This window comes from Pristiophorus japonicus, chromosome 20 (genome assembly GCF_044704955.1).
Source record: "Pristiophorus japonicus isolate sPriJap1 chromosome 20, sPriJap1.hap1, whole genome shotgun sequence".
NCBI classification, from domain to species: domain Eukaryota; kingdom Metazoa; phylum Chordata; class Chondrichthyes; family Pristiophoridae; genus Pristiophorus; species Pristiophorus japonicus.
The window spans coordinates 74,022,506-74,043,046 of record NC_091996.1 but is presented as its reverse complement, the minus strand read 5'-3'; the positions used below and the strand labels follow the sequence as shown (position 1 = coordinate 74,043,046).

The window sequence follows — 20,541 nt, the reverse complement described above, 5'->3', positions numbered from 1 at the left end:
TTCTGGATTGCATCCAGTTTTACCATCTGAATCACCCTGGCACCGACACCTGGGTCACACTACTCCCCACGCCCCCCACCCAGACCTGGATCACAGTCCCCCCCCCACACCTGGATCTCACTCCCGCCCCCCACACCTGGATTACTCTCCCCTTCCTCCCACACCTGGATCTCACTCCCCCCACCCCACCTGGATTACACTCCCCTTCCCTCCCACACCTGGATCTCACTCCCCCCACCCCACCTGGATCGCACTCCCCTTCCCCCCACACCTGGATCTCACTCCCGCCCCCACACCTGGATCTCACTCCCGCCCCCACACCTAGATCTCACTCCCCTCGCCCCCCACCTGGATCTCACACCCCACTTCCAACCTGGATCTCACTCCCCCCCGCCACACCTAGATCACAATCCCCCTCCCCCGCTCACACCTGGATCTCACCCCCGCCCCCACACCTGGATCACACTCCCCACCCCCCCCCCCCCCCCCCCACACCTGGATCACGCTCCCTCCACCCCCACCCAACTGGATCAAACTCCCCACACTCTTCCCCCCCACAACCTGGATGTCACTCCCCTCCCCCCCCACCTGGATCACACTCCCCTCCCCCTCCCCCCCAACTGGATATCACTCCCCTCCCCCCCACACCTGGATCACACTCCCACCCCCCCCCCCCCACACCTGGATCACACCCCCCTCCCCCCCCCACCTGGATCACACTCCCCTCCCCCCCCACACCTGGATCAACACTCCCCTCCCCCCCCCCACCTGGATGTCACTCCCCTCCCCCCCCCACACCTGGAACTCACTCCCCCCACACCTGGATCACACTCCCCGCCCCACCTGGATCGCACTCCCCCTGCCTCCCCACACCTGGATTTCCCTCCCCCCCCACACCTGGATCACACTCCCCCCTCCCACCCCACCTGAGTCTCACTCTCCCCCCACCTGGATCTCACTCCCCCCCTCCCATCCCACCTGGGTCTCACCCCCCCCACATCTGGATCTCACTCCCCTCCCCCCCACCTGGATCTCACTACCCTCCCCCCCCCACCTGGATCTCACTCCCCCCCCCGTATCTGGATCACACTCCCCTCCCCCCCTCACACCTGGATCTCACCACCCCTCCACATCTGAATCACACTCCCCCCCACACCTGGATCACGCTCCCTCCACTCCCACCCACCTGGATCAAACTCCCCACACTCCCACCCCACCTGAATCACACACCCCCCACACCTGGATCTCACTCCCCCACACCTGGATCACATTCCCCTCCCTCCCACACCTGGATCACATTCCCCTCCCCCCCACACCTGGATCTCACTCCCCTCCCCCCCCCACCTGGATCTCACTCCCCTCCCCCCACACCTGGATCTCACTCCCCCCCCCCCCCCACCTGGATGTCACTCCCCTCCCCCCCACACCTGGATCTCACTCCCCTCCCCCCACACCTGGATCTCACTCCCCTCCCCCTCTCCCCCCAACTGGATATCACTCCCCTCCCCCCCCACCTGGATCACACTCCCCTCACCCACACCTGGATCAACACTCCCCCCATCCCCCACACCTGGATTTCACCTCCCCAAACCTGGATCACACTACCCCCCCCACCTGGATCGCACTCCCCCCACCTCCCCACACCTGGATTTCCCTCCCCCCCCCCCAACAACCTGGATCACACTCCCCCCCAAACCTGGATCAACACTCCCCCCCACCCCACCTGGATCACACTCTCCTCCCCCCACCACACCTGGATCAACACTCCCCCCCCCCCTACACCTGGATCTCACTCCCCCCTCCCACCCCACCTGGGTCTCACTCCCCCACCACCTGGATCTCACTCCCACCCCCCACCCGGATCTCACTCCCCCCCTCCCACCCCACCTGGGTCTCACCCCCCCCACACCTGGATCTCACTCCCCTCCCCCCACCTGGATCTCACTACCCTCCCCCCCCCACCTGGATCTCACTACCCCCCCCCCCGCATCTGGATCACACTCCCCTCCCCCCGTCACACCTGGATCTCACCCCCCCCCTCAACATCTGAATCACACTCCCCCCACAACTGGATCACGCTCCCTCGACTCCCACCCACCTGGATCAAACTCCCCACACTCCCCCCCCCACCTGAATCACACACCCCCCACACCTGGATCTCACTCCCCCCACACCTGGATCACATTCCCCTCCCCTCCACACCTGGATCTCACTCCCCTCCCCCCCCCCACCTGGATCTCACTCCCCTCCTCCCACACCTGGATCTCACTCCCCTCCCCCCCCCCCACCTGGATGTCACTCCCCTCACCCCACACACCTGGATCTCACTCCCCTCCCCCCACACCTGGATCTCACTCCCCTCCCCCCCCCCACCTGGATATCACTCCCCTCCCTCCCCACCTGGATCACACTCCACTCCCCTCCCCCCCACACCTGGATCAACACTCCCCCCCACACCTGGATCTCACTCCCCCCCCCCACACCTGGATCACACTCCCCTCCCCCCCCCACCTGGATGTCACTCCTCCCCCCCACACCTGGATCTCACTCCCCTCCCCCCACCTGGATCACACTCCCCTCCCCCCCCCAACCTGGATCAACACCCCCCCCCCGACCTGGATCAACACTCCCCCCCCCCCCACGCCTGGATCAACACTCCCCCCCCCCCCCCCCCCACGCCTGGATCTCACTCCCCCCTTCCCACCCCACCAGGGTCTCACTCTCCCCCCCCCACCTGGATCAACACTCCCCCCACCCCCCCACACCTGGATCTCACTCCCCCCCACACCTGGATCACACTACACCCCCCACCTGGATCGCACTCCCCCCACCTCCTCACACCTGGATTTCCCTCCCCCCCCCCACACCTGGATCACACTCCCCCCCCCCCACACCCGGATCAACACTCCCCCCCCCCACCTGGGTCACACTCTCCTCCCCCCCCCACACCTGGATCAACACTCCCCCCCCCCCCACACCTGGATCACACTCTCCTCCCCCCCACCACACCTGGATCAACACTCCCCCCCCCCCCCACACCTGGATCTCACTCCCCCCTCCCACCCCACCTGGGTCTCACTCCCCCCCCCACCTGGATCTCACTCCCCCCACCCCACCCGGATCTCACTCCCCCCCTCCCAACCCACCTGGGTCTCACCCCGCCCCACACCTGGATCTCACTCCCCTCCCCCCCCACCTGGATCTTACTACCCTCCCCCCACCACCTGGATCTCACTCCCCCCCCCCCAGTATCTGGATCACACTCCCCTCTCCCCCTCACACCTGGATCTCACCCCCCCTCCACATCTGAATCACACTCCCCCCCACACCTGGATCACGCTCCCTCCACTCCCACCCACCTGGATCAAACTCCCCACACTCCCCCCCCCACCTGAATCTCACTACCCTCCCCCCACACCTAGATCTCACTCCCCTCCCCACCCCCCCACCTGGATCTCACTCCCCCCCCCCCCCAGTATCTGGATCACACTCCCCTCTCCCCCTCCCACACCTGGATCTCACTCCCCCCCCCACACCTGGATCTCACTCCCCCCCCACACCTGGATCACACTCCCCCCACACCCCCCCCCCGCAACCTGGATCGCACTCCCCCATCCTCCCACACCTGGATCTCCCTCCCGCCCCACACTCCCCTCCCCCCCCCAACCTGGATCAACACCCCCCCCCCCCGACCTGGATCAACACTCCCCCCCCACCCCCATGCCTGGATCAACACTCCCCCCCCCCCCCACACCTGGATCTCACTCCCCCCCACACCTGGATCTCACCCCCCCACACCTGGATCACACTACACCCCCCACCTGGATCGCACTCCCCCCACCTCCCCACACCTGGATTTCCCTCCCCCCCCCCACACCTGGATCACACTCCCCCCCCCCACACCCGGATCAACACTCCCCCCCCACCTGGATCACACTCTCCTCCCCCCCCACACCTGGATCAACACTCCCCCCCCCCCCACACCTGGATCTCCCCCCCCACCACACCTGGATCAACACTCCCCCCCCCCACACCTGGATCTCACTCCCCCCTCCCACCCCACCTGGGTCTCACTCCCCCCCCCACCTGGATCTCACTCCCCCCCCCCACCCGGATCTCACTCCCCCCCTCCCAACCCACCTGGGTCTCACCCCGCCCCACACCTGGATCTCACTCCCCTCCCCCCCCACCTGGATCTTACTACCCTCCCCCCCCCACCTGGATCTCACTCCCCCCCCCCCCCAGTATCTGGATCACACTCCCCTCTCCCCCTCACACCTGGATCTCACCCCCCCTCCACATCTGAATCACACTCCCCCCCACACCTGGATCACGCTCCCTCCACTCCCACCCACCTGGATCAAACTCCCCACACTCCCCCCCCCACCTGAATCTCACTACCCTCCCCCCACACCTAGATCTCACTCCCCTCCCCCCCCCCACCTGGATGTCACTCCCCTCCCCCCCCACACCTGGATCTCACTCCCCTCCCCCCCACACCTGGATCAACACTCCCCCCCCACACCTGGATCTCACTCCCCCCCCACACCTGGATCACACTCCCCTCCCCCTCCCACACCTGGATCTCACTCCCCCCCCACACCTGGATCTCACTCCCCCCCACACCTGGATCACACTCCCCCCACACCCCACCCCCGCAACCTGGATCGCACTCCCCCATCCTCCCACACCTGGATCTCCCTCCCGCCCCACACCTGGATCACACTCCCCTCCCCCCCACACCTGGATCACACTCCCCTCCCACCCCTACACCTGGATCAACACCCCCCCCCACCTCACCTAGATCAACACTCCCCCCCCCATCTGGATCAAACTCCCCCCACCTGGATCACACTCCCCTCCCCCCACCCCCCCCACACCTGGATCTCACTCCCCCCCCACCTGGATCTCACTCGCCCCCCCCCCACCTGGATCTCAATTACCCCCCCCCCCACCAGGATCTCACTCCCCCCCCCCCACCAGGATCTCACTCCCCCCCCCCCATCAGGATCTCACTCCCCCCCCCCCCCACCTGGATCTCACTCCCCCCCCCCCACCTGGATCTCACTCCCCCCCCCTACCTGGATCTCACTTCCCCCCCCCCCCCACACCTGGATCTCACTTCCCCCCCCCACACCTGGATCACTCCCCCCCCCACACCTGGATCACACTCCCCCCACCCCCACACACTCCCTCCACCCCCACTCCCCCCACACACACACACACACTACCCCCACCCCCACACACACTCCCCCCACCCCCGCACACACTCCCCCCACCCCCGCACACACTCCCCCCACCCCACACACACTCCCCCCACACACACACACCCACTCCCCCCACACACACACACACACACACACTACCCCCACCCCCACACACACTCCCCCCACCCCACACACACTCCCCCCACACACACACACCCACTCCCCCCACACACACACACACACACTACCCCCACCCCCACACACACTCCCCCCACCCCCGCACACACTCCCCCCACCCCACACACACTCCCCCCACACACACACTTCCCCCCCCCACCACCAAGTTCCCCACTCCGATCTCCCTTTCGATCCTCTGTTCTCACCACAGATCCAGAGGGGCTTCTCCCACAGAGCTGCGAAAAGGATAGACCACGCTCCAGCCGCGACTGTGGGATACTGTGCAGGCACAGCCGGACCTCGCTGATATTGCGGGTGCGGAGGCCGGGGCGGGTGGGCGCATAAAGGGGCGCTCCGACTGCGCATGCACAGAAAGGCAGAGAGATGGTGTTGCAGATTATCACTCCGGTTGGAAACTTGTTCTGCTTCCATTTTGTGTGTAGCCTGTGCTTGGATTATCAGTAAGCCCGCCCCATCTCTCCTCCTCTCCCGCCCCAGATGTAAAGCCAGCTCTAATAGATTAATTGCCATATGCTGGGCCATTCACACTGGTCTCATTGTGAGAGACCACCAGCCCCCGATATGTGGGGAATCTCGAACTCCACTCTCACCAATCAGGCCTTCTATAAGGACAGGCCAGTCGCAGATAAAACAGCCCACTCCAGCAATACAGCAGCAGACTGTGTATAACATGAACAAGCTCAGGACTCTCATATCAGCGACAGCTGACACCAATCTTCCCTTTGTCAGGATACAGCACACATTCCAGCATCTCTGTCCCACTGACCTGCAACCAGAAAAGTTGAGGCAGTGTCGATTGAACAACTCTCGTCTAACCAAGAGCTGCGAGTAGTTGAAGGTTCACAGATATAATCTCCTCAAACCTGTTTTCTATTTAGGGCACAAATTTTTCTAATTTCCTGTTTTTGCACATTTGTGCTCTGATCCTAATCTCCTTGGTAAGTTGCAGCAGTGAGCACGGGCTTGTCAGCTCAGCAGCTGGCCAGAGGTCCTGTGTAAAATCAACATGTTTCAGAATTCAAGTGGCCAGTTTAAGAATGGAATCAGCCACATGAAGATGTCCCAAGTGATAAAATACTGCAGCAGTTCAGCGAGGAGTGGAAGGTGTCACACAAAAGTATCACGATCATCATCTCACTGGAACTCCTTCAGGAGAGAACTCAAGTCGATTCACAAGCGGAAGCCACAATAATGTGCTGGCATCTTCAATATAAAGTCAATGGTACAATTGTAAAGGGGGAGCAGCAAGAGAAAGACCAGGGGGTTCACATACACACATTTTTGATGGTGGCAGGACGTTGATCAGGCTGTTAAAAAGGCATGGCTTTATAAATAGAGGCAGAGAGTACAGAAGTAAGGAAGTTATGCTGAGCCTTTATAAATCACTGGTCAAGTATCAGCTGCAGTTTCGGCCCCATTCTGGGCACCGTACTTTAGCAAGGATGTCAAGGCCTTACAGAGGGTACAGAGGAGACTGACCAGAATGGTACCAGGGATGTGGAAATATTACTGAAGTTGAGAATATTCTTCTTAAGAAAGAACTGCCTGCATTTATATAGCACCTTGCACGACCTCAGGATGTCCCAAAGCGCTTTACAGCCAATAAAGTGCTACTGAAGTGTGCTCACTGTTGTAATGTGGGCACAGCAATGAGATAGTCGGCAGATTGGTTTTTGCGACATTGATTGAGGGATAAATATTGGCCAGGACACCCCTGCTCTTCCTCGAAATAGTGTCATGGGATGATTTACATCAACCCGAGAGGGCAGGCGGACGGGGCCTCGGTTTAACATCTCATCCAAATGACAGTGTAGCAGTCCCTCAGTACTGCACTGTAGTGTCAGCCTACATATTGTGCTCAAGTCTCGGGAATGGGACTTCAACCCACAACATTCTGACTCAGGCGAGAGTGCTGGTACAGGCTGAGAGCAGAGAAAGTTAACAGCAGTGTTCACAATTATGAATGGATTTGATAAAGTAAATAAGGAGAAACTATTTCCACCGGGGCGAGGGTCAGTCACCAGACAACACTGATTTATCGTAATTGGCAAAAGACCCAGAGGGGAGAGGAGGAGAATGTTTTTACACAGCGAGATGTTGTGATCTGGAACGCACAGTCTGAAAGGGCGCTGGAATCAGAATCAATAGCAAATTTCAAAAGGAAATGGGATAAATATTTCAAAAGGAAAAATTTGCAGAGCTATGGGAAAAGAGCAGGGAGCTCTTTCAAAGAGCAGGCACGATGGGCCGAATGGCCCCTTTCAGCGCTGTATGGTTCTATGACGTCTTTAGGGGAAAGTCCATATAGGAAGCGTACCCCAGTGAGAGTCAGTGTGTGTGGGACTGTACCCCAGTGAGAGTTAGTGTGTGGGACTGTACCCCAGTGAGAGTCAGTGTGTGTGGAACTGTACCCCAGTGAGAGTCAGTGTGTGTGGGACTGTACCCCAGTGAGAGTCAGTGCGTGTGGGACTGTACCCCAGTGAGAGTCAGTGCGTGTGGGACTGTACACCAGTGAGAGTCAGTGTGTGTGGGACTGTACCCCTGTGAGAGTCAGTGTGTGTGGGACTGTACCCCTGTCAGAGTCAGTGTGTGTGGGACCCGTACCTCTGTGAGAGTCAGTGTGTGTGGAACTGTACCCCAGTGAGAGTCAGTGTGTGTCGAACTGTACCCCAGTGAGAGTCAGTGTGTGTGGTTCTGTATCCCAGTGAGAGTCAGTGTATGTGGAACTGTACCCCAGTGAGAGTCAGTGTATGTGGAACTGTACCCCAGTGAGAATCAGTGTGTGTGGAACTGTACCCCAGTGAGGGTCAGTGTGTTTGGGACTGTACCCCAGTGAGAGTGAGTGTCTGAGAACTGTCCCCCAGCAAGGAATGCCTTCAGTAATGTTGTGGGGGGAGGGAAAGGCAGTGAGAATCAGACTAGAAAGATGTTTAGAATGATAAAGTGACAACATTTGTTGCTACTGTAGGACTGTGCTGCCCCCAGCTGGTGCGGCAGGACGTGCATTGTCCCTGCTGCCTGGTGTGTCTGGGACATGTGCAGTTGTGAAGGAGGATCGTCGGCTTGTTCAGTCCCAGGAGTAGCAGCTGGGAGCTCGGGGACACTCTTTCTTCACGCAGTGTGATGGAGATCCAGTAAGTGATCACGTGCAGAACCACAGCTGCAAACGTATGGCCCATGGAACAGACCCCAGCCACGCACAACTCAAATACTAACCACATCAGCTTGACAAAGTGCAGTGCGATCTTTCGATAGTGTTCTGTGCAGCAGCCCAGCTCAGCTGAAAGCCCAGCCCAGACCCACTATTTATTCTCTGATTCACACCAACATCTCTGGAACCATGACTGTCCAGATAGTCCACCCACAATCGGGACTGGCTGCAGCACACTTTAAGTTCTCTCTGCTTTACAGCAAGGGCAAGTGGGACAGCTCTAGGCACACAGCACAATGAGAACAGGCAGTCACCCTGCTCAGTCAGTGGAAAACACTGCTCATTCACTCATCATCTGTACAAAAGACTTTCTTGCATTTAAATAGGGCCTATTAGTCCTCTGGTTCAAACCTGGGACGACAAGTGGTGCAGAGAGTGTCAGCTTGAAGCTTCACACATACTAAGTGACGGAGACAGCCCATTGCATGCAGAAGGTACTCTGCCGTTGACTGGATGCAGTGGGATGGACATTGTCTCATTGACTTGTGACCTGGCATGAATGCAGCATCATTCCAGGAAGCGAATGGCCTGGACTGCCAACCTTGCTCGAACCCCGCGTGTGACAGGAGTGGTTTATGTTAGGCTGGCCCACGATTGTTTAATCCAACAGTCCCAGAATGTAGTTTGCAGAGTCGGGCAGCTTGGAAGAGTCAGTGCTAAGCCAAACACAGCCTTCCTCGACTGATTCCATGTGTTGGAGCCGTTACACTGGACACCTCACTGCTGTTGGCTGGCTCGCCCCCGTATCCCTCCACTGCTCGCCCCCTGTACACTGTAGCCCCCTCACCCCCTGTACTCCCCTCGCCCCCCCCTGTACACTGTACCTCCCTTCGCCCCCCCTGTACCCCCCCTGTATACTGTAGCCCCCTCACCCCCTGTACCCACCTCGCCCCCCCTGTACACTGTACCTCCCCTTACCCCCTGTACCCTGTACCCCCTCGCCCTTTGTACCCCCCTCGCCCCCCCTGTACACTGTATCTCCCTTCGCCCCCCCTGTACACTGTAGCCCCCTCACCCCCTGTACCCACCTCGCCCCCCCTGTACACTGTACCTCCCCTCGCCCCCTGTACCACCCCTGTACACTGTACCCCCTCGCCCTCTGTACCCCCCTGTACACTGTACCCCCTGGCCTCCTGTACCCCCCTCGCCCCCTCGTACACTGTACCCCCCTCACCCCCTGTATCCCCTCCCTCGCCCCCCTGTACCCCCCCCCCGCCCCCTGTACTAGAGAAGCACTATTGGCACGGATCCACAAACTCATTTCTCTTATTTGGAAGGAGGAGAGCATGCCAGTGGATCTCAAAGACGCCGCAATTGTGACCATCTTCAAGAAAGGTGACACGTCCAATTGCAGTAATTGCAGAGGAGTTTCCCTGCTGTCTGCCACAGGGAAAGTCATCGCAAGAATCCTCCTCAATCACCTTCTCACAGTGGCTGAAGAGTTCCTCTCAGTGTCCCAATGCGGATTCCGCCCTCTAAGGGGCACAATGGACATGATCTTCACCGCGCGTCAAATTCAAGAAAAGTGCAGGGAGCAGCATCAACCCCTGTACATGGCCTTCTGACCTCAAAGACCTTCGACACTGTCAACTGCGAGGGATTGGGAGTGTCCTCCTCAAACTCGGCTGCCCTCAAAAGTTCGTCACGATGACATGCAAGCCGTGATCCTGACCAATGGACCACCACAGACCCAATACAAGTGCAGACCGGGGTCAAGCAGGGCTGTGTCATCGCACCAACACTCTTCTCAATCTTCCTTGCTGCGATGCTCCATCTCACCCTCAATAAGCTCCCCGCTGGAGTGGAGCTAATCTACAGAACAAATGGGAATCTGTTCAACGTCTGTCGCCTCCAGTCCAGATCCAAGGTCAGCCCATCCTCTGTCATTGAATTACAATATGCAGACAATGCTTGCGTTTGCACACACTCGGAGGTCGAACTCCAAACCATCGTCAACACCTTCACCGAAGCGTACGAGAGCATGGGCCTTACACTAAACATCCGTAAGACAAAGGTTCCCTACCAACCTGCCCCTGCCACACAGTACTGCCCCCCAATTATCAAGATCCATGTCGAGGCCTTGGACAATGTGGACCATTTTCCATACCTCGGGAGCCTACTGTCAACAAGAGCAGACGTCGATGGCGAAGTTCAACATCGCCTTCAGTGTACCAGTGCAGCCTTCGGTCACCTGAGGAAGAGAGTGTTTGAAGACCAGGACCTCAAACCCGGCACCAGGCTCATGGTCTACAGAGCAGTAGTGATACCCGCCCTCCGATATGGCTCAGAGACATGGACTATGTATAGCAGGAACCTCAAAACACTGAAGTACCACCAACACTGCCTCCGCAAGATCCTGCAAATCCATTGGCAGGATAGGCACACCAACGTAGGTGTTCTCGCTCAGGCCAACATCCCCAGCTTCGAAGGACTGACCACGCTCGGTCAGCTCCGATGGACGGGCCACATCGTCCACATGCCCGATACGAGACTCCCGAAACAAGCGCTCTACTCGGAACTCCTACACGGCAAGCGAGCCCCAGGTGGGCAGAGGAAACGTTCCAAGGACACCCTCAAAGCCTCCTTGAAAAAAATGCAACATCCCCACCGACACCTGGGAATCCCTGGCCCAAGACCGCTCAAAGTGGAGGAGAAGCATCCGGGAAGGCGGCCAAACACAGAGTCTCTTCATCGGGAACAAGCGGAAGGCAAGCGCAGACAGCGGAAGGAGCGCACGGCAACCCAAACGCCCCACACACCCGTCTCTCCAACCACCGTCTGCCCCACCTGTGACAGAGATTGTAGGTCTCGCATTGGACTCATCAGCCATCTGAGAACTCATCGTGTGGAGGCAAGTCATCCTCGACTCCGAGGGACTGCCTACGAAGACCCAAAATCTATATACGACGGCCCGTGTACCCCTGAAACTATATCCGAGGGCCCGTGTACACCTGAAATTGTATCCGAGGGCCCGTGTACCCCTGAAACTGTATCCGAGGGCCCGTGTACACCTGAAACTGTATCCGAGGGCCCGTGTACCCCCGAAACTGTATCCGAGGGCCCGTGTACCCCTGAAACTGTATCCGAGGGCCCGTGTACCCCCGAAACTGTATCCGAGGGCCGTGTACCCCTGAAACTATATCCGAGGGCCCGTGTACCCCCGAAACTGTATCCGAGGGCCCGTGTACCCCTGAAACTGTATCCGAGGGCCCGTGTACCCCTGAAACTGTATCCGAGGGCCCGTGTACACCTGAAACTGTATCCGAGGGCCCGTGTACCCCTGAAACTGTATCCGAGGGCCCGTGTACCCCTGAAACTGTATCCGAGGGCCCGTGTACACCTGAAACTGTATCCGAGGGCCCGTGTACCCCTGAAACTGTATCCGAGGGCCCGTGTGCACCTGAAACTGTATCCGAGGGCCCGTGTACCCCCGAAACTGTATCCGAGGGCCCGTGTACCCCTGAAACTGTATCCGAGGGCCCGTGTACCCCCGAAACTGTATCCGAGGGCCCGTGTACCCCTGAAACTGTATCCGAGGGCCCGTGTACCCCTGAAACTGTATCCGAGCCCGTGTATACCTGAAACTGTATCCGAGGGCCCGTGTACCCCTGAAACTGTATCCGAGGGCCCGTGTACCCAGAGAATAATGACTAAATTTAGCAAATTCTCTCTCTCAATGCTGCACTGTCGAAGGTGCGGTCTTTGGAATGAGACATGATACTGAGGCCCCATTTGCTCTCCCAGGTGGACGTAAAAGATCCCACAGGCACTATTGGAAGACCAGGGGAGCTCTCCCCAGTGTTCTGGCCAATAATGATTCTCTACACCAACATCACTGAAACAGATTATGTGGTCCCTATCTCATTGTTGTTTGAGGGAGTTTGCTGTGCAAAAATTGGCTGCTGCATTTCCTATATTACAGTAGTGACTACACTTCAAAAGTTATGAATTGGCTGTAAAGCACTTTGGGGCATCCTGAGGTGGTGAAAAGCTCGATATAAAGTCTTTCTTTCTTTACAAAGGAATGTAGCCTGCTTCCAGCATGGGGATCTCCATTCCTACGTGCTCGGGAGAGAGAGCAATGCAACAGCTGAACTTTGGCCCCTCTGGATAGGCGACACAATGGTCAGAGGATGCTGGTCCTCCCTGGGGCCATCAGCTGTTGGGAGACATCGTAGTGCTGAACTGCAGGTCACTTGTTGCTCAGGTCCCTGAGGCACAGGCTTCCCCTCACGCACAGGAAGGAAGATAAGCAGAGAGCACCTCCTTCCTGCCCAACACAACAAACAATTGGCACAAAGGGGGGGGGGGGGTAGTGGGACATGCCTCACAGAGCGGTGAGAGCGGCTCTATGCTGCTGTGTCGCTGGCCTTAACGCTGACAGCCCAGACACAGCTCAATCAGAAATCACTGCAGCAACTCCAGGACAGGCCACTGCCTGCAGCTCGCTCCAGCGCTAGTTTTGCACAGAACAGTTTGAGTTGCCTAATATTATGAATTAAGCAAAGTAAATAACACAGCAAACTGGGAATTTAGCACCTACACAAAGGGGAGTAAAATACAAACATTTTATCCTGTCATATGAAAGGGAAGGGAGTACGAGTGTGTGTGTGATGTGATCGCTGCTGAGTGTGTGGCAGTGGTGCGTATAGTGTGTCCATGCCCCCCACCCACAGCTTGCCCGTTTACTGAGGCACTTCCAAACCCCTCGAGCAGATGAAGAGCATGAGCAGTCGCTGCCAAACTCGCAGCATTTCCCGACATCTCCCAGAATATCGGTGAGGTCACAGACAATCCCAGGAGCACGGAGGCTTCACACGCCAGCAAATCACGGACTGGGCATTTGATAAAAGTGTTGCCCATCCCGGGAATACACAGACCCAGGGGGAGGGGGAGGGGGAGGGGCTGTCTCGGGAATACACAGACCCAGAGGGAGGGGCTGTACCGGGAATACACAGACCCAGTGCGCGAGGCTGTTCCCGGGAATACACGGATGCTGGGGGAGGAGGAGGGGCTGCCCTGGGAATACACGGACCCAGGGGGAGGGCCTGTCCCCAGGTATACACGGACCCAGGGGGAGGGGCTGCCCCGGGAATACACGGACCCAAGGGGAGGGGCAGCCCCGAGATTACACAGAGCCGGGGAGGGGGGGGGGGGGGGGGCTGTCATGGAAATACACGGAACCAGGAGGAGGGGGAGGGGCTGTCCCGGGAATATACGGATCCAGGGGGAGGAGCTGTCCTGGGAATACACGGACCCAGGGGGAGGAGCTATCCCGCCCGGGAATACACGGATCCAGGGGGAGAGGGAGGGGCTGCCCCGGGAATATACGGACTCAGGGGGAGGAGCTGTCCCGGGAATACACGGATCCAGGGGGAGGGGGAGGGGCTGCCCCGGGAATATACGGACTCAGGGGGAGGAGCTGTCCCGGGAATACACGGATCCAGGTGGAGGGGGAGGGGCTGCCCTGGGAATACACAGACCCAGGGGGAGGGTCTGCCCCGGGAACACACGGATCCAGGGGAGGGTCTGCCCGAGAATACACGGAACCAGGGGGAGGGGCTGTCCTGGGAATACACGGACCCAGGGGGAGCGGCAGCCGTGGGTATACACGAACACAGGGGGAGGGACTGTCCTGGAAATACACGGACCCAGGGGGAGGGGCAGCCGTAGGTATACACGAACACAGGGGGAGGGGCTGTCCTGGAAATACACGGACCCAGGGGGAGTGGGAGGGGGAGGGGCTGCCCCGGGATCACACCAACCCAGGGGGAGGGGCTGTCCCGGGAATACGGGAGAGGCTGTCCCAGGAATACACGGACCCAGGGGGAGCTGGAGAGGAATGGACTGCCCGGGAATAAACGGACCCAGGGGAGGGGCTGCCCCGGGAATACATGGACACAGGGGGAGGAGGAGGGGCTGTCCCGGGAATACACGGACCTAAGGGGAGGGGCTGCCCCGGAAATACACGGAACCAGGGGGAGGGGGAGCGACTGTCCCGGGAATACACGGACCCGGGGGCAGGGGCTGCCACTGGAATACACGGACACAGGGGGAGTGGCTGTCCCCGGGAATACACAGACCCAGAGGGAGGGGGAGGGGGAGGGTTTGCCCCGGGAATACACGGACCCAGGGGGAGGGGGAGGGTCTGCCCCGGGAATACACGGACCCAGGGGGAGGGGCTGCCCCGGAAATACACGGACCCAGGCGGAGGGGCTGTCCACGGGAATACACAGCCCCAGGGGAAGGGGTTGTCCCGGGAATACACAGACCCATGGGGAGGGGCTGCCCCGGGAATACACAGACCCAGAGCAAGGGAGAGTTGCTGCCTTGGGAATACACGGACCCAGGTGGAGGGCCTGTCCCCGGGAATACACGGACCCAGGGGGAGGGGGAGGGGGAGGGGCTGCCCAGGAATACACGGACCCAGAGGAGGGGACGCCCCGGGAATACACGGATCCGGGGGGGGGAGGGGAGGGCTGCCCAGGAATACATGGACCCGGAGGAGGGGATGCCCCGGGAATACGCGGATCCAGCAGGTGGGGCTGTCCCGCGAATACATGGATCCAGGGTAGGGGCGGCCCTGGGAATACACGGACCCAGGGGGAGGGGGAGGGGCTGCCCCGGGAATACACGGACCGAGGGGGAGGGGAGGTGGAGGGGGACAGGTCTGGCCTGGGAATACACGGACCCAATGGGAGGGGCTGCCCCAGGAATACATGACCCCAGGGGGAGAGGTTGTCCCGGGAATACACGGACCCAGAGCGAGGGGGAGGCGCTGCTCTGGGAATAGACAGATCCAGGGGGAGGGGCTGCCCCCGGGAATACACGGACCGAGGGGGAGGGGCTGTCTCGGGAATACACGGACCCAGGGGGAGGGGCTGTCTCGGGAATACACGGACCCAGGGGGAGGAGCTGTCCCAGGAATACACTGACCCAGGGGGACGGGGAGGGGCTGCCCAGGGAATACACCGACCTAGGAGGAGGGGCTGTCCCAGGAATACACGGACCCAGGGGGAGGGGCTGCCCCGGGAATACACGGCCCCAGGGGGAGGCAGAGGCGCTGCCCCCAGGAATACACAGACCCAGTGGGAGGGGCTGCCCCGGGAATACACGGATCCAGGGGGAGGGGGAGGCGCTGCCCCCGGGAATACACAGACCCAGTGGAAGGGGCTGCCCCGGGAATACACGGATCCAGGGGAGGGGGAGGGGCTGCCCTGGGAATACATGGACCCAGGGAGAGGGGCTGTCCCCGGGAATACACGGACCCAGGGGGAGGGGCTGTCCACGGGAATACACAGCCCCAGGGGAAGGGGTTGTCCCGGGAATACACAGACCCATGGGGAGGGGCTGCCCCGGGAATAAACAGACCCAGAGCAAGGGAGAGGTGCTGCCTTGGGAATACACGGACCCAGGGGGAGGGCCTGTCCCCGGGAATACACGGACCCAGGGGGAGGGGGAGGGGCTGCCCAGGAATACACGGACCCGGAGGAGGGGCTGTCCTGGGAATACCTGGACCCAGGGGGAGGGGCAGCCGTGGGTATCCACGAACACAGGGGGAGGGGCTGTCCTGGAAATACACGGACCCAGGGGGAGTGGGAGGGGGAGGGGCTGCCCCGGGATCACACCAACCCAGGGGGAGGGGCTGTCCCGGGAATACATGGACCCAGGGGAAGGGGTTGTCCCGGGAATACGGGAGAGGCTGTCCCAGGAATACACGGAACCAGAGGGAGCTGAAGGGGGATGGGCTGCCCCAGGAGTACACGGACCCAGGGGATGAACTGCCCAGGAATAAACAGACCCAGGGGAGGGGCTGCCCCGGGAATACACGGACACAGGGGAGGGGGAGGGGCTGTCCTGGGAATACACGGACCCAAGGGGAGGGGCTGTCCCGGGAATACACGGACCCAGGGGGAGGGGGAGGGGCTGTCCCGGGAATACACGGACACAGGGGGAGTGGCTATCCCCGGGAATACACAGACCCAGGGGGAGGGGGAGGGTCTGCCCCGGGAATACACGGACCCAGGGGGAGGGGCTGCCCCGGAAATACACGGACCCAGGCGGAGGGGCTGTCCACGGGTATACACGGACCCAGGGGGAGGGGCTGTCCACGGGAATACATAGCCCCAGGGGAAGGGGTCGTCCCGGGAATACACAGACCCAGGGGGAGGGGCTGCCCCGGGAATACACAGACTCAGAGCAAGGGGGAGGTGCTGCCTTGGGAATACACGGACCCAGGGGGAGGGGCTGTCCCACGAATACACGGACCCAGGGGAGGGGCTGCCCCGGGAATACACGGCCCCAGGGGGAGGGGGAGGCGCTGCCCCCGGGAATACACAGACCCAGTGGGAGGGGCTGCCCCGGGAATACACGGATCCAGGGGGAGGGGGAGGGGCTGTCCCGGGAATATACGGACTCAGGGGGAGGAGCTGTCCCGGGAATACACGGATCCAGGGGGAGGGGGAGGGGCTGCCCTGGGAATACACGGACCCAGGGAGAGGTGCTGTCCCCGGGAATACACGGACCCAGGGGGAGGGTCTGCCCCAGGAATACACGGATCCATGGGAGGGTCTGCCCGAGAATACACGGAACCAGGGGGAGGGGCTGTCCTGGGAATACACGGACCCAGGGGGAGGGGCAGCCGTGGGTATACACGAACACAGGGGGAGGGGCTGTCCTGAAAATACACGGACCCAGGGAGAGTGGGAAGGGGAGGGGCTGCCCCGGGAATACACGGATCCAGGGGGAGGGGCTGTCCCGGGACTACATGGACCCAGGGGAGGGGCTGCCCTGGGAATACACGAACCCAGGAGGAGGAGGAAGGGCTGCCCTGGGAATACACAGGCCCAGGGGGAGGGGGAGGGGCATCAGTCTGCAACCATTCAGTCGGAAGCTGCATGCTGCACTGGGGATGTATGGGTTAGATGGGCTGAATGGCCTTCCTCATGGTTGGGGGTTGTATTACAGGCCTGTCTAATGTTCATTCTCTGATCACTGAGCACCGAAACAACATGCTCAAAGCACAGAAACAAGCGCGACATATCAGACAAATGGAGCCTGTTCATGCGACAGTTCCACAGAGGCACCCCCTCCTCCCTACAGGACAGTGGGTGCAATCCACAACGTTATGTTGTGAAACGTTCGTTAGTCCGATCGTGTGGCTCTCTCTGGGGTGAGATGTGTGAAGAGCTTTCACTTTCCAGCATTGATAAAGAGAGGGAATCCCAGCTGTCAATAGCCCGGGATCCTGTTCCCATCCCGTGTGGGAACGGTTCCCAGCTGCACCTCATACACTATTTTGACATGTGCTATCACAACAGCAGTGCACTGTACAAGAATATCCCACATTTACAGAGCTACCCGAGCTGAGGTAGCGATCCTGATCACTGTGCTTGACGGCTGTACTCACATAACTTGCTCACATTCGGTGTCCTGGGCTCACACACACAGGTAACAGAGGTCAGCCGCAGCCCAGAGAACTGAGAGTCAGCGGGAGAAGGGGAAGTGGAGGAATCTGGCAAAAGGATGAACAGGATGAGAATAACCACAGACGTCACCTCCCTGCACTGACATTTCAGAGGGTCACACTGCTACACACACCTGGTGCTGACAGCACACACGTATCTGGACACCCGTCACTCATCATTGAGCTACTTCTTCAACTCCAGGCAACACACCGAACCCTGCAACATAAGAAGGCAGGCCCAGATCAGCAGGCGAACGAGGGAGGCACAGTACAGACCCCGCAGTCCCATACCCCTCATACACCTACGCAGCTAAACTTGTTTGGCAAGCATGATGATCCTAATACATTAAACTCAAAGAGATCAAATATGGTACCAGGACTGGGATTAGGGGCATGGGTCAGGGACAGACTGAGATTAGGGGCATGGGGTCAGGGACAGACTGGGATTAGGAACATAGGTCAGGGACAGACTGGGATTAGGGACATGGGTCAGGGACAGACTGGGATTAGGGGCATGGGTCAGGGATAGAATGGGATTAGGGGCATGGGTCAGGGACAGACTGGGATTAGGGGCATGGGTCAGGGACAGACTGGGATTAGGGGCATGGGTCAGGGATAGAATGGGATTAGGGGCATGGGTCAGGGACAGACTGGGATTAGGGGCATGGGTCAGGGACAGACTGGGATTAGGGGCATGGGTCAGGGACAGACTGGGATTAGGGGTATGAGTCAGGGACAGACTGGGATTAGGGGCATGGGTCAGGGACAGACTGGGATTAGGGGCATGGGAGAGATAAAGCACTCGTACAGGGGCTGTAAACACTCCTCTAACACTCACGGTCGGCCGGACCAACCCCTGGCAGTAAGAGTTGAACTTAGGTGCACTTGTGAAATGAGTGAGACGGGTCGATATGATACTTTACTCAATGCTGTACAAGATGAAGTGCAAGAGGGATGGGTCCCACAGACACTGTTTCACTGGACAATGCCAGCTTTACACACAGTCTGGGGCTCACGTTCAGTTAAATCCTTTAGAAAAACAAACTTCCTCTGGGATTGGGAGCATAATACACTGAAACCATGGCAACGCACTGGAGTAAGTAATGAGAATGATTTTTAAGGGATATTGGAGCCCTGTAACAGACACACTGCGATAGAGACTGTTTGAAGGGCTTCAGGCCCACTCCGAACACTATGTGAAGAACCTGCTCTGAATCTGGAGCTCACATGTGCTGAGCAGGCACACACCTGCCTCAGGAATCCAAGCCTGAAGTAGCAGTAACACAACTGTTTGATGGTCTCTCCTCGGGCCCAGTGTTAAATCAAGGCCCCATTCGCACAGTCTGGTGCTTGAGATGGACATTGAAGAGATGTCATGGCACTGTCTGCAGAGCTGACACCTCTGCAGACAGTGCCATGGCAGAGAAGATACAGATCTGTACACCACAACTTCCCCAGTATGGGTTATGCACAGAACTGCAACAGTCAGCAACTATCTATAATAATAAGTCACTGTTTGTCTGTCCCAGGGCCGGGAGCGAGGGCTGGGAGCACGATGTCCGCACTGATAGTTGAAATGACCAATGGGCGATTGGGACCTGTCCGCCCTCCCAACCAATCAGGGTGAGGAGAAACGGTGTGAGGGTGGGAGGGAGAGCGAGCGAGCACGAGGGAGGGGGAAGGAGGGCGAGGGCGGGGGAAGGAGGGCGAGGCAGGAGGGGGAAGGAGGGCGAGGCAGGAGGGGGAAGGAGGGCGAGGGAGGGGGAAGGAGGGCAAAGAGGGAGGGGGAAGGAGGGCAAAGAGGGAGGGGGAAGGAGGGCAAAGAGGGAGGGGGGAAGGAGGGCAAAGAGGGAGGGGGAAGGAGGGCGAGGAGGGAGGGGGAAGGAGGGCGAAGGAGAGAGAGGAGGGAGGGGGAGGGAGGGGGAAGGAGGCCGGGAGAAGGAGGGCGAGAAGGGAGGGAGAAGGAGTGCGAGGTGGGAGAGGGAAGGAGGGCGAAGAGGGAGGGGGAAGGAGGGCGAGGAGGGAGGGGGAAGGAGGGCGAGGAGGGAGGGAGAAGGAGGGCGAGGAGGGAGGGAGAAGGAGGGCGAGGGAGAGAGGGGAAGGAGGGCGAGGGAGAGAGGGGAAGGAGGGCGAGGGAGAGAGGGGAGGGAGGGGGAGGGAGAGAGGGGAGGAGGGGGAGGGAGAGAGGGGAGGAGGGCGGGGGTGGGGGGAAGAGAGAGAGGGCGGGGGTGAGAGAGAGGGCGGGGGGTGAGAGAGAGGGCGGGGGGGTGAGAGAGAGGGCGGGGGGGTGAGAGAGAGGGCGGGGGGGGTGAGAGAGAGGGCGGGGGGGTGAGAGAGAGGGCGGGGGGGTCGAGAGAGAGGGCGGGGGGTGGGGGGGAAGAGAGAGGGCGGGGGTGGGGGGAAGAGAGAGAGGGCGGGGGTGGGGGGAAGAGAGAGAGGGCGGGGGGTGGGGGGAAGAG

General features: G+C 60.0%; 1 protein-coding gene across 1 annotated transcript in view; it reads right to left on the bottom strand.

Moving 5' to 3' along the window:
* Nucleotides 1-18,295, bottom strand: part of LOC139232768 (exonuclease mut-7 homolog) — a 270,943-nt gene extending 252,648 nt beyond the window's left edge. The window contains exons 1-2 of the mRNA XM_070863270.1: nucleotides 18,217-18,295; nucleotides 18,026-18,130 (exon numbers count right to left, since the gene is read on the bottom strand). Of these exons, the coding sequence (XP_070719371.1) occupies nucleotides 18,026-18,130; nucleotides 18,217-18,262 (151 nt within the window). The 5' untranslated portion in view covers nucleotides 18,263-18,295. The remainder of the gene's footprint in view (nucleotides 1-18,025; nucleotides 18,131-18,216) is intronic.
* Nucleotides 18,296-20,541: the final 2,246 nt, after the last annotated feature.